General features: G+C 53.1%; 5 protein-coding genes across 5 annotated transcripts in view; 1 reads left to right on the forward strand and 4 right to left on the reverse strand.

Moving 5' to 3' along the window:
* The window catches only part of NCLIV_030330 (putative cAMP-specific phosphodiesterase), a gene marked incomplete at both ends in the record, with an annotated part of 12002 nt that extends 11724 nt beyond the window's left edge, over window positions 1-278 (reverse strand). The window contains one exon of the mRNA XM_003883229.1: window positions 39-278. Within this exon, the coding sequence (XP_003883278.1) occupies window positions 39-278 (240 nt within the window). The remainder of the gene's footprint in view (window positions 1-38) is intronic.
* A 2936-nt stretch (window positions 279-3214) lies between these two features.
* On the reverse strand, window positions 3215-4312 carry NCLIV_030340 (putative cytochrome c; the record flags this gene model as incomplete). The annotated part of the gene is made up of 2 exons (XM_003883230.1): window positions 3215-3386; window positions 3978-4312. 2 exons carry the CDS (start codon window positions 4310-4312, stop codon window positions 3215-3217), a joined length of 507 nt encoding a protein of 168 aa, XP_003883279.1.
* A 2526-nt stretch (window positions 4313-6838) lies between these two features.
* Window positions 6839-9400, reverse strand: NCLIV_030350 (conserved hypothetical protein; the record flags this gene model as incomplete). Its single annotated transcript, XM_003883231.1, has 3 exons — window positions 6839-7327; window positions 7744-7838; window positions 8545-9400. 3 exons carry the CDS (start codon window positions 9398-9400, stop codon window positions 6839-6841), a joined length of 1440 nt encoding a protein of 479 aa, XP_003883280.1.
* Window positions 9401-9654: 254 nt separating this feature from the next.
* NCLIV_030360 (hypothetical protein) lies at window positions 9655-10299 on the forward strand (the record flags this gene model as incomplete). The annotated part of the gene is made up of 1 exon (XM_003883232.1): window positions 9655-10299. One exon carries the CDS (start codon window positions 9655-9657, stop codon window positions 10297-10299), a length of 645 nt encoding a protein of 214 aa, XP_003883281.1.
* A 1559-nt stretch (window positions 10300-11858) lies between these two features.
* On the reverse strand, window positions 11859-12668 carry NCLIV_030370 (Zinc finger (C3HC4 type, RING finger) protein,related; the record flags this gene model as incomplete). Its single annotated transcript, XM_003883233.1, has 2 exons — window positions 11859-12125; window positions 12486-12668. 2 exons carry the CDS (start codon window positions 12666-12668, stop codon window positions 11859-11861), a joined length of 450 nt encoding a protein of 149 aa, XP_003883282.1.
* Between the last annotated feature and the right edge of the window lie 969 nt (window positions 12669-13637).

Below are 13637 nucleotides of genomic sequence, written 5' to 3' on the forward strand. Positions count from 1 at the left end.
AGCGGATGAGTAAGTGGCGGCTCTCTCCCCAAACTCACCTCTGTAGTGGTTGACGGGTTGGAAGGAATCTTGATGTCTGTGTAGGTGGTAAGCGTCGTCAGGAAAAGCAAGCTAGCGAGATAGTAGAGAAGGTGGCAAGTTCGGACGAACAGACTTTTGCGTTCGTCTTCAGGCAAGTAGTATTGCGGACCGAGACGCAGAAAAATATTGCTCGATCGCGTGTGAGTACGCAGGGAAGGCACGTCATTGGGATGTCGAAGGTAGCTGTAAAACCACATCGTGCGAGAAATCTGACGAACGGCAACGGTCGGATGTGCCAAGAAACGAGCACGCGCTTTTTAAAACTTCCGCCCCCCAGCACTCGTCCATACGGTCCGTATCGCTGCTTCCTCCTGCAGCCGGTCTGTCTTTACTGGTAAGGCCACTGACCGACAAGAACAAACATGAAGTGTCTCTCAGATCTTTCACAGGAGAGAAGGCTGAGGTGGATCGTACTGTGCGTCGGAGTGGGCTATTCGCATGGTGACTCGGCGGGCGTGACATCCTGCTTTCTCCTACCACACATTCTCGTTTTACGATGCGCGTCTCACTACATGCCACACATGCCAGCTGTTCTTGAAATACTGTGGGTTAGCAACACAAGTCATTGTCTGTAGTGATGGCTAGTATCCGTGAGATAGAGCACGGGAAGGCTGCCCGTAGGAAGACGGATTCTGATGAAAACAGTTGTCTTCAAGGGTATTGAGAATGAGAGATATTTTGGAGTGACGTTCTTTCACTGACGCTGGAGACGACCCAAACAAGAGGACATTTGTCTCTCTGAAGCTAGTCTAGTAAGGCGGTTCTGCCCAGTCGTCCTTGTGCTTGCCTGTACTCAAACCGTTGGATTTAGCGAAACATGCACTCGACGAAGCGTGGTCTGGCGAGTAAGTTGGGAACGGGCATACGCGGAGGATTCCCGCTGAGCGTTCGAAAGAGCACTGCCAGAATATGTGGAGAGACAGCGTGTTTCCGAGTATGGGACGCATGCAGTAGTCCTCAAAACACGATACGGTTCGACAAGTGAAGACATGCGCTAACAGCTAACACAACAGAGGACTGATCGCCAACGACTTTTCCAAACCCCGAGAAGTGCACGACCGCTGCTTCGAATAGCGTTTTTGTTTGTTTGCACTTCGACCGACTCGCAGAGTCAGTCGGGGGGGCACCTAACGCTGCGGCTGCTGTCGACCTGCTGGCAACCGTGACAGTACCACGGAAATAGGAGTCTTTGAACACCCAAAGCTTTGCCCAAAATGACTCACGACTTAGAAAATAGCTCGCATTCTCTTTGGAAAGCTCGCACTCTCTTTGGAACCGATACCGCCTCTTTAAATTAAAGCCGCTCCGGTGTGGCGGCCTGGTGGTAACACAACTACTATTCCACCTCTGCGCATCCTCATTTTTGGAGCGTGGAAATTTCGTGACTTCCGTCCTAAGAGCACAAAAGTGCCACAGTTCACTAGAGAACAGAACTCAAACTGCAGCCACCAAATCAGAAGTCTTCAAGTGCGCTTAGGCTGTAGCCGGGATCATGAGGTGACTCAGGCGTGCCGCAAACGAGGTGACTGAAGCGGCACATTGTCGCCCCTGTTTCCTTTTGGCCAGGCTGAAAATGGAAACGTTTGCGAAACCTCCGCGTAGGCGGACTACCAAAAGCGAGTAACCAGTATTGTGTTTGCTTTGGAGGGAGGCTTTCAGGCGGTTCCTCTTGGACACTGGTTATGGCTGTCTCCCGGTAACCTGTACAAATATCAACCCGCATAAACTGTTTAGGGATTTCCTTATATGCTAGTTTACTTGAGACCCCGGCACAACAGGAATGGAAACGATAGGAAACAAGAATTCCCCGACTCGAGTTGTCTCTGAAATAATGCATAGTGAACTGCCGCAGAGTCCTATGGTCAGATATCCGTTACTCTTGACTTCCGGTAAGTCACAGTTGCATCAAGTCGCTACTTTCCAAGGCTAAAGAAACTCGGGACGCCAGATGGCGAGGACAGAAAAGCACGCTGTGCGGGATATGCCCTTAATTCGCTTGTGCACCGGGCCAAGCAATCTTGAGGCTAGCATACAAGGCGAATGTGAAGGTATCGCATACGCATTTACTCTGAGATACTTGAGCGTAACGGCGGTCTGTGACACAATAAAAAAAGACACTAACTAACAAGAAGGGAGCAAACCTAGCATCACCAGGGAAGAGCAGGCCCCTGGTCCGTTAGCCGAAGTATACTATCGTGCCTGTCTCCACAACTGCCCAACTGTTGACGAAGTTAACAAAATTGCCTGTACTCGGAGTGAAGAGCGGCTTCTGTGCTTCTGGACTATGACGGGTCCTGCCAACGTGACAGCTGTCGCTTCGACGGACTGGTTCCGCACTTCGATTCTCAGCTGTGCATGCTAGTTCATGTCGCCCATTGACGAGATCTCCGATGAAAGTGCCCCGATAATTCCGGGTGCTTTACGACGTTCAAGGAATTTCCACAAGTTCATACGGTAGCTGGGGAGCAAGCTGTCTCCAGACGATATTTCTCGGAAAGAGAGGGACGTGGCAACACTCACGGTGCCCGTGCATGGAGCATACGGTTCCGTCGCTTCTCTAAAGAGTGCTTCGTCCAGGAAAAGTACAATGTCACTTAACTGCAAACTTCCCGTTCGACCCTGCAGTGTCGCCGGAGACAGGTCTATTGCTTCGGCAAAGAATCATCAAAGCCGTTGGGAACTGCCGTCTCTATTAACGCACTATCGTTCACGCAAACACACGAATTCTTGTGCGAGAGTGTACTTTCGTAGCGGCTTGGCTTCCACAGCGCAATTGCGTGCCCGCTGTTCCTCTGAGGAGGCGTTTCAGTCTATCTCATGAAAAAACTTCCTTCGTATCTTTGTCAGTTGATGACTTCATGCTATCCTTAGCTAGGGCCAAGTGTGGCGTTAGTGCTGCAAGCACTAAACTGTGACAACGTAACCGCAAGAGACTTCAACACACGCCTCTCACAGAACTTGTGATCACATGACAAGGAAACATAACCTAGGAGAGAAATGGGACGATGCACCTCATGTCTTCCTAGAAACTGACGCTACTAAAGACAGCGGCCGCGGTCACAAGTTTCCGTAGTCCTCGAAGCGGTATCCCCGACGCTGACTCCCGTCTCATTTGCACCGCACCAGTGTCCCCCTACTTTGACTTATCCGAAGACATGATGTCCAGGATCTTCTTGCCATTTGGATGCGACCAAGTTAAGGTTCGAAGATAATGAATAATGTCAACTCGATCTTGAAAGTTGGCGATTCCAAAGAAGTTCATGCCGACTACGCCGTTAATGAACATCTTCGGGTTTTTCATGTACCTGCATCCAATCAACACCAAACGGAGCAAACAATCTTCTCTCACGAGCCAAATCACCTCTGTGGAACCTATGCGATGCCGATATTATCAAATTCTCATGTTTTCATATAAAGAGACACCCCACCCGCTTGTTCAAATGTCCTTCACAGTGGATATCGTGCAGCGCCGTGAACCCCCCGCAACGCAACCCAAGCCTGCTGTCGCCTTCGTGTCTTACGCGTTTAAAAGCAATCAGCCTTCTCGATGGACCCCGTAGGCGACTGCTGTCTTTTCCTACCACACTCTGAGTCCACTATGCTGCGACTAGTTTCACCTGGAATTACCAAGAGAGCCGCAGCACACCTACGCGCCAACCCTCAACTTATACTGAAGCTATGGTTGCACCAGACACTCCGGAGAGACTCGAAAGGCACTGCAGGTAACTCGCGGAATTTGAATCACACTGACACGGGCAAGTCGCGTGACACTGCCTTTCGGGAGCGCTCTTTCCGGGCAGTCCGTCGTATCTACATCACGCGCTCATGCGCCGCTCCACTTCGACAGAGCGCTGTTGCAAGCAGAATGCAGAGGTCGTGCGTTTCTTTTTGGTCACCTCATGAGGTTCGCGTCATTCCAAACGACGCCGGAATCGAGGATATGGGCGCTAACGGGGGCACATGAGGTGTCTTTCTCAACGCCGGCCGTTCTCATGTAGACGTTCCAGAGCGTAGGTCCCCACGAAGTATTGCCAGCGATTAAATGACGCCCATCAGGGAAAACGGAGTGGCACTGTGCACAGTGCTTCTTGAAGAGTTTGGCTCCACGAACGGCGTCTCCAGGAGGCGCGACGAACCCATCGGATACCTCATCATCTTCCACGAACCGGGAAGGCCGAGCAGCTCTCCCAGTGCCAATGGAGGAATCTTGGGAACCCGTGCTTTGAGCCATGGTGGGCGTTTGTTGTGATGCAAATAAACTATGGGATAGTTTTTATAAATTCCTAACGACTAAAACCGTGTAGATGGGCCCGGAACGGACGCTCACACGCGGGAGATATGTTCGTAAAAACACACACAAAAGTCGTGTCGGAGCAGTACTTTGCTCTCTGCAGGTATTCTTTTTGCTTTGAACAACGGAAAAGTCGAGAACAAATGGCATTCGATTCGCGGGGGAAATATTTGGTGGATGTGGATCACGAACGATTTGCGCAAAGCTTGCTGGACCGCGGTGCCCTGGTGCTCGACCTCAAATCTCCGTAGATGCGGCCTCTCGTCCGTCCATGCAACTCTCAAATCCGTGACTCGAAGCGCTACTCACATCAACACAAGTGCGAAACAGGACCAAACGAGAGCAACTTTCACCCTGGACGGGCGAGTCGGCGTTTTCGACCGCTGGCCGCCGACGAACAGCCGTACCAAACACGGGCGACAGCGGGGGGCGACGCGCGCCTCATGGAGGCCCTGTCTGCTCGGCGGAGAATCGCGTCTGAGCTTCTGCCAAATCTCCGGCAAAAACTACGTCGGCTCAACGGAAAAGAAAGCACATGAAATCCTGGAGTCACCGCCAAAAAGCCGCAAACTTGAGACACTTTGAAAAACTTGCTTTTCTTGAGGCCCTCGCCGAGATGTAGCGCGCATAGTTGAGCCGATACGCGCTGCTTGCGTTACGGCTGCAAAAGGCGCTAGGAGAAAAAACGTATGCCGCATCTTTTAACGTTCCTAACTGGGAAAGGCTGCACAGCGGGAAAAGGTGTGCATTGCATCTTGAGAGTCGCTCAAAGGTCTTGATTCCAAGCGAAGCCAGTGCATAAGGCAACACTCGTGGACTCGCTGCAATGACACGTTTTTCGCCCGTTTTACATACCCGTCTCTTTCCACAGCGGGGATCTGAAGGGCTGGTGACTCTCTACATGGCAGATGGAACAAGGCAAGGAAGTCCTTGCGGGGGATGCGCGAGGTTATTTGTACCTGCCTCTGTCTATCGAGGACGCCGCACTGAAAGCCTTCGTGGGCCTCCAAGAGTAGGTTCTTAGGCTACATTCCCGATGCTTGGACGTCCAGTGTTCACGAGATGCAGCTTTCATTTGTCGGAAGGGGAACCGCTCAGACACCGCACCGCCAAAATAGTCGAAGTACTGATCACCTGTCTCTGGACGCTTTAGTCCTGACATGCCCGTTCCTTTTCCAGTAAGCAGCGGCGCCTCGTAACCAGGCGCGTTCATACTACTCATTTGCTGCTTAGAGAGAGTTGCGGCGCCGCGTACCATTCTCGGTCGAAAGCCGTATGATTATTCGCAGAGTTCCCTCCATATTGGTGTGAATTTTAAAAACCTAACACTTGTCCACTGGACGAAAACTGGTGAAATCAGGTCAGACGTTCAGCCTCTAGAGGGCGTCACCCAGCAGTGCACGTCTTCCGTGAGGAGATCTTCACACCCGGTGCCTTTGAAATCTCGATCCTCACTTCCCTTGATCGAGAAGAAAAAATACAGGAAGGGGAGTATCCCTCAAAGAAAAACGCTGAAGAGCGTCGCCGAGCGCGGTCGACAGACCGCTCCACGCTAACTTGCGTACATGTGGAAAACAGAACTTCCGTACTTTCTCTTCCATATATATATATGTCAACAGCTTATGTGGAAGGGAGTCCCGTGTTGATAAGCTGGAGGCCGGTGGCTGGGACAGGGTTGGCGCGTCAAAATCGGAAGTTGTCAGCATTTCACACTTGAAGGTTACAGCAGCCAGCTAGACACAGCGCCGGAAACTATGGTCGAAGTGAAAACGGCGAGACCCTCTCCGAAGGTGACAGGAGAAACAGGAAAAAGGACGGCCGAGACAGTGGGATGCTCAAACAGCAGTGACCCGGAAGATGTGGGAGAACGACGCAAACGAGCCGAACCTACTCTCTCTGCGGTCCCTCCCTCGTCACACGTTTTCTTCAGTTTGACACCGACGTCTCCGTTCCTCCCCCTGTTTCCACGGGTGTCCGCACTTCCCTTTTCTTTCCTTCGCCGTTGTTCTCTCCTGCGCACGTATTCTTGGCATGCTCGCCGAAACGAGCCCTCTGGAGCGCTCGGATTCTCTTGAATTCCCGCGCACGAGTCCGCCGGCCGAGCCAAAAAACAGAGATAGCTAGCACGCAGAAAGAACAGGCAACTCACGCTTTTCTTGAAGGGTAGATCTCCAGGACTTCTCTCGACGGAGAAAGGCTCCAACGAAGGCCATACGGCGGCCCGTCAGAGCCTGCGTTTTAACGAGACAGAAAACCGGACACTTCCTTCTTCTACTCGTCCCCCTCTCTCCTCTCTTCCTCTCGGCTTTCCGTGATCCTAGGCTGCTGAGAAGAGCTCGAGTCTGCATCAACAGGAAAGGCAACTGTTTCCTCCTGGGGAGGTACACCTGGTTCTTCCGTCTCCTCTCCGCGGTCCAATGCTTCCGGGGGCTTGCCGTGGACATTCTCGCCTGTCAGATCCGCGCGTCACCCGCCCTCCGACGCTGCACTGCCTTCAATACGATTCTCGTCTTCTCTGTCGTCGCCGCGCCTTCCTTCGCTGGAAAGCCTTTGCTGGGACGACGCGTCTTCTGGTGTCCCGTGCGCCTCCGCCCGGCTTTCTGCCTCTTCGCCATCGTCGGGTTCTTCACTGGCTATTGGAAACCGACGACCGGGACATCCTTCTTCGTCCGGTTTCGACTCCGCCGCGTCGGGGTGGACTTGAGAAGAGACAGGGGAGGAAGAGCCCGACGGAGACGAACCGGAAAGTCCAGAGGAAGAAGAAGAAAGAGGGGACGAGACAGGAGAAGCGGACGAAGTGGCGGGGGCGACGGAAGGAGGCGAAGACGCACTAGAGACTGAGTCCTCTTCAGAGGCAGACGGCCGGACTGAGGAGGCAGCCTCCGGCAGCTGAGCGGCGAGGATGGGTACCGCAGCAATGCGAGGAATCGGAGGCAAAGGAATTGCGCGAATGCCCTGAAGAGAAACCGATGCAACACAAAACCACTGAGCGGTGTACAGCCTCCAGGCTCAGATGTAGGAAAACAGTGTTTGCGTCCAACGATGAACACGACGTTTTTGCTAGGTCCAGACCGATGTCAAGCTGCACACAGACCAACATGTGCTTATATATATATATATGAATTTACGAATATATGAATGTGTGGGTACGTGGCATGTGAAATTATGTGCACGCAAATATGCGCATAGAGATATTGGAGAAATGCGCGATCCCGTACACAACACCCGAACGTACAGAACTACACACATCTGACGGCACAGAGAGAGGTGCCTAGAGACCGGCGCCTGAGAAGGTCGAGAAGCACACACAGCGATCAAGAAAAAGAGGAGAACTTGAGCCGTGAGGCCAGTGGAATCCGTGCGTTTCTCACCATCATGTCGATTACATAGCGGAGACCGCGATCGACCAGTCGGCCAATGAAGCCGGGGACTTGATACCCCGCGACGGTGAGGAAGAAATCTGGAACTGGTACAAACGCAAAACCCAACCCCGAAACAACATGAAGAAAACACGAAACAGCTTTCTCTTGAAAAGCCCTCCCACGGCTTCCTGACACACACTTTTCCGTCCTCTGCGGAGTGTCATACGGAACTTTCCTGTCTACAGACAGACAGATATAGACATGGGTGTGTGCCTGGGTAGAATCATAATCGCCGATTTTATGCTTTCCAGCGTCGTCTAGATGTGCCGGTCTTTGATCTCAGCTGCAGCCGGTCTCTCCGGGCCATCCCTCCGTCGGGCGCAGTGACCGCGCTTTCCCGCCCCTCGCTGCTCGAAGCAAGGACCGGAACAAAGTGAACCTGGAGTTCCTCATCTGTCTCTTGGCAGGGATTTCGCTCAGATTTCTTAAGAAAGAGGCTAGGCATGAACCAGTTATCGCGAGTGCAAATGAAGGTGCATATGAAGCTGATGTACATATATATATATATATATATATATATAAAAATATATATATATATAAATATATATATATATAAATATATATATATATATATATATGTACATACAAGTATATGCGGCGATGAATGCAAAAGAAAGGGAAGCGTTGCTTATATTTGTTGCGTCTCATCCAGAGCTCGCAGATCGAGGCGCGCGCGGCTCACCGGTCCTGCCAGAGCCACGCCCCGTCTGCGCGTCCAGCGGATGCACGGAGAAAAAGAAGCATTCTTACCTTCGACGTGGAAGGCAGCGACAGGCGAGAGGTTGAGGGCGGCAGCTTGCGTCATGCCCCAGAGAGTCGCAGCCGCGATGGACGGCTCCGAGGCGAGGGCCGCGGATTCTTCAGCAAGCATTTCGACAGCCACCGCCGCCGCAGCTTCATCGTCGGTTCGAGGCGGGGCAGGGAGAGTCGTCTCTCGGCCTTCTTCCGCCTGTGTCCGTGCTCCACTGGTGTCTCCCCCGCGCCAGGGAGACGCCAAACCCGCCCGATCCACATCTGGGCCGGAAGCGCGAGGCACTACCCCGCCCTCGCGAGCCTGGAGGCCCTCGGGCGCCGAATCGGCGTCAGGCGAGGAGACACTGGAGACACTCGCCCCCACCGTCCCTGCACCCCCCACGGGGCTCGACGAGACACCGGTCTCCGGCCCCACGTGGACAACGGCGGGGACTGTGTGAGCGGAAAACGCCCCTCCAGCTCTCTCGAGTCCCACAGCGGAGACGGGAGGCGGCGAAGGCCCTCCGGCCGCTTCCCTTGTCTCCGTCACGCCGCCGGCAGCGGTCCCTGCTTGGGCCGCCGCCTGCCGCAAGTAGGGCGCCATGGCGGTTTGAATCACAGAGGCAGGGAGGGGGGAAAAGGAAGCGAAGAGGTCTGCGGCGGCAACGACCGTCTGGGGATCTGTCGACGGAAGGGCTAAGATGACCACGAGGGGCGTGTAGGGCTCTGCATGCAACGGGAGGAAAGCGAGAAAAACGCGATCTTCGCCTGGGACAGTCGCGTAATGCCTCAGCAGCGCCAATGTAGTGTTCGTGTTCCTACTTCTATCCACGCGACCACGCGCATCGCCAGAAATAGAACAGCACGCACACATTCCTGCAAAAGCAGTATTTAGGTAAAGAGCTTTTAATGGGGAGATGTACTGACGCACACGCGTAACCAGACCTCAGCGTAGCAGCACGACGGAAGAAAAGCTTCCTGAAAACGAGAGGTTTCCCACAACCAAAAAAGCCGGTTTGTCTCCCACCGTCGTCGAAGTCATCGTCGTCGGAATCGTCGACTTGCTCGGTGGCGCCGTCATCTCGGCGAGGCCGCCCTGAAGACGCCGCCTCCGCAGCCGCGGCGGCGATGACAGACGCGGCTGCGGCTGCTCCGGACAAAGAAGAGGAAGGCGAGGAAGCAGAAGACGGAGAGGAGGAAGACGAGGAAGAAGAAGACGGAGAGGAGGGAGAAGAAGAGGATGAAGAAGAGGATGAAGACGAGGAAGAAGAGGAAGAAGACGGAGAGGAGGAAGAAGAGGAAGAGGAGGAAGAAGGCGGAGAGGAGGGAGAAGAAGAGGATGAAGAAGACGAAGAAGACGGGGAAGAAGAAGACGGAGAGGAGGAAGAAGAGGAAGAAGACGGAGAGGGCGAAGAAGAGGAAGAGGAGGGAGAAGGCGGAGAGGAGGGAGAAGAAGAGGATGAAGAAGACGAAGAAGACGGGGAAGAAGAAGACGGAGAGGAGGAAGAAGAGGAAGAGGAGGACGAAGAGGAAGAGGAGGAACAAGACAGAGACGAGGGAGAAGACGAGGAAGAGGAAGAGAAGAGAGAAGAACGCGTAGGTTCGACGGGCTGCGCCAGAGAGGCCCTTGAGACGGTGAGCGTGGGAAGCAGAGGAGAATCAAGACTCCCGGAAGGCACTGAAGGAGATGAAGACGAGGACAAAGAGGAGGAAGAGGGCTGCGAGGTTGCTGCGAACCCGGAGCAAGTGCTGGGAGGTGCCGATGATGATTGAGAGGCCGCGAGCGAGGAGATCGAGGACGCGTCAGGACGGAACGGAGAGGAAGAAGACGACGGAACATCGGCCGCAGGGGAAAGAGAGAGACCTGCCGATGAGGCTTCTCTAGGAGACGCAGATGGACCACCGGCCGCTTCAGATATCCAAGGAGAAGCAGGGGAGAAACCAGACGAGACCGAGGACGAAGCTGACGATGAGGGAGACGGATCCAGGCGTGGACGCCTATTTGGCGCAAGAGTCGCAGCTGCAAAGACATCACCTGAAGGAAACAAAGAGGAAGAAGACGAGGCGGAAGAAGACAAGGCGGAAGAAGACGAGGCGGAAGAAGAGGAACGCTGCTCCGCGGGGTTTTGAGAGGATTCTTCTGTGCCTTGGGTGCGAGTTTGCCCAGCTGCCTGTCCAGCCTCCGTCGCCGGCGGTGCTGTCGCGATAGCCGCTCGCTGGCCCTCGCGGGACGCACTCGGGAGAGCGGGAGCTCGACAACTGAAAAAAACGGACGTAACACAAGCACGAGAGCATGCGTCCTGCATGCGGGTCACCACCAGATGAACACCTGTCTACTTCATAGACATTCGTAGGTCCCACGTTCACATATGCAGCCATATACCTCTGCATGGGAATTGCTTGGTGAGTGTTCATGCGGCCGTATATATCGACATTTTTGTGGCCAACAGACAGGCGACATACATCCTGTACCTACATCGATGTAAATGCATATATATACATATATATATATATATACATATATATACATATATATACATATATATATATATACATATATATATACATATATATACATATAGAGATGTAGATGTACATATATATATATATATATGCATGCAGATGTATGCACATAAATATGTGTATGCATGTTTGAGTGTGTGTGTGTGGGAGAGGCGCCTGTAGATTGTCGCAAATGTGTGTGGATTGAGGGTAATGGAGGGCATTCGCCTGCACCTTGTTCGCCGCCTACATGGGACAGATGATGCTCGCACTGGCGGTGAGCCACTGCTGGAGACAGGAGAAATGGAAAGAATGGCTGCAGGGGAGGCGCTTGAATCCTTCGCCTCGCCGTCGGCTCTCTCTGCAAATGACGCAGAAGAACTGATCTGTGGCCGAGGCGTCATCTCCAATGTCTTCACCGCCCTCGGCATCCGGCAGCGCACTTTCGAGCGTTCGACACACGAGCAGGTGGTTCCGAAGAGCGTGGCTCTGAAACGAGAGACCAGGAGGCGCCAGAGACAAACACGAAAAAAAAGGATAAGCATTCAGACACAAGCGCGACGGCCGCCGCCACCTGGAAAAGAAACGACGCAGAAAGCTCTACACATGCACATACATGTGTATACGTATATAGATGCATACGTATATATATGTATATATGTATATGTATGTATATGTGCGTATATACCAAGCCACGGAGCCATGCGTCTCGAGAGATGTGCCGGTCCCGTAGAGAGTTGCCTCAGTGCACACGTCCTTGCACACATTTTGCGAAGAGACACAGCCAGCAGGAGCCGCCCATCAAATCCGTGTAGCCGCAAACGTCTCTTTTACACACAAGGGACACGGCCCAGGAGGAACGGAACGGTGTCAACAGATGGCTCGAGAGACTGGGGTCGCGGGGCTGGTTGGCCTGTACGGACAGCTTGGTGAATGACGCCGAACGCAGTTTTGATGCGCATGAAAAGGAGGAGGTCAGCGACGTGCAGGAGGCCGCTCGCGCCTTGCTGCCAGACGAAAAACTGCTGCAGAACGAGGAGGCTGCCGCTGACAATTCGCAGCAACTGCGTAACCACCACGACAGCTGACCAGTACATCTGAAAGGGAACAGCCAAAAACCATCGGGACCTCCAATCTCAGAGCCGAAAAAGAGAAGCGACGAAGCGGTCATCTGTCTCGTGTGTCGTCGAAATACACTTTTACCTATGACGATATATGTATACGTATATGTGTATATGCATACATATATATATATATATATATATGCATATATACATATATACATATATATGCATATATATATGTATATACGTATTTGCATGTATATATGTGTCGGCATGTTAACGTGTGGGTTTATGCGCCGAGGAGAGTCTGGAGTGGAGCCCAGAGGCGATATTTTCACACGCACGTTTATGTCGATCGAGAGTGCGGCACTGCAGGAGGAAAAACTAGCTTACGTGGTGGGACGGGCTGACGAGAAGGGAGAGCTGTACGGTGACGCACGCGAGGGAGAGCGCCACAACCTGCCAAGGCAAAGAAGAGACAAAAAACGCGTCAGGCATGATCTCCAGGGCGCGAAAAAAGGCGGAGCCTCGCATGCATGCCTCTGCATGTGCATACAGAGGACTAGACACACACATCTGCAAAATACAGGCGGCGGCACTACCAGAAATGACAGCTTATCCTTCTTCCGGAGATAAGCCTTCCCTTCAGCACACACTGGACTTCTCTCTGTCCCCGTCGCATGCTTCGAAGGTGCGCGTGCCGAAGAAGCCCCCTTTTTTCCGGCGGTAGCAAGTTAGATTTCCCACGCACACTATGTGAAGGCCCCTGTGTGTTCAAAAGCCGCGATCGGAGAGCTGCCGAGCGAAAAAGAAAGGAACGTGCGAGCGCTCGTCATCTGAGGAGCCCGCATAAACCCCAACCTGACTGGATTTCCATCTCTGCTTGCCTGTAGAGGGTTCGAGCGACTCTGCAGGCGCAGAAGCCGCACTGGCGGTCGCCTTTTGACCTCAGCTTGACTGGATTCAGTTTCGTACACAGTTCAAGGCCACGATGACAGAACGACTAACAAACCTGGCCGACAAACCTGGCCGTGATCCCTCGAACCGGACTGTTTTTCGCGCAGGCGAGATGTGTCTTACATCGTAGAGCAAAATGAGTTTGGTTTTTGGGTGGACGTCGTGAAACACGACCAGAGCTCCGAGAAACAGCCAAGCCAAGGCGGCCCACAGAATCCCGACGGAGTAGAGAAAGGAGACGCTCGGACTGCCACGCCGGGCATCCGCCGGGACTGGGTTGTTTAGGCGATCTTTTATCAAACGAAGAGACGCCGCCAGGAACACTGGAGGAGTCAGCTGTAAAACAAACGCACAGAGTCTCTTGTCGAAGAAACCAGCTCGGTGCACAAGGTCCACACACCTGCATGCTATGTCTGTATATTCATGTATAGCGTGGATCTACAGTTATGTCTACGCGTACATCTATATCCATTTACGCAGACACATGCATGCGCGCTTTTGTTGTACAGGTTTGAAGTGGCGGGGATAAGTAAACTCAAGAGGCCACGGCGGCGGATTTGAACCGAACGTGGGGGGGTGGGGGGGGGG

This window comes from Neospora caninum, chromosome VIII (genome assembly GCF_000208865.1).
Source record: "Neospora caninum Liverpool complete genome, chromosome VIII".
NCBI classification, from domain to species: Eukaryota; Apicomplexa; class Conoidasida; order Eucoccidiorida; family Sarcocystidae; genus Neospora; species Neospora caninum.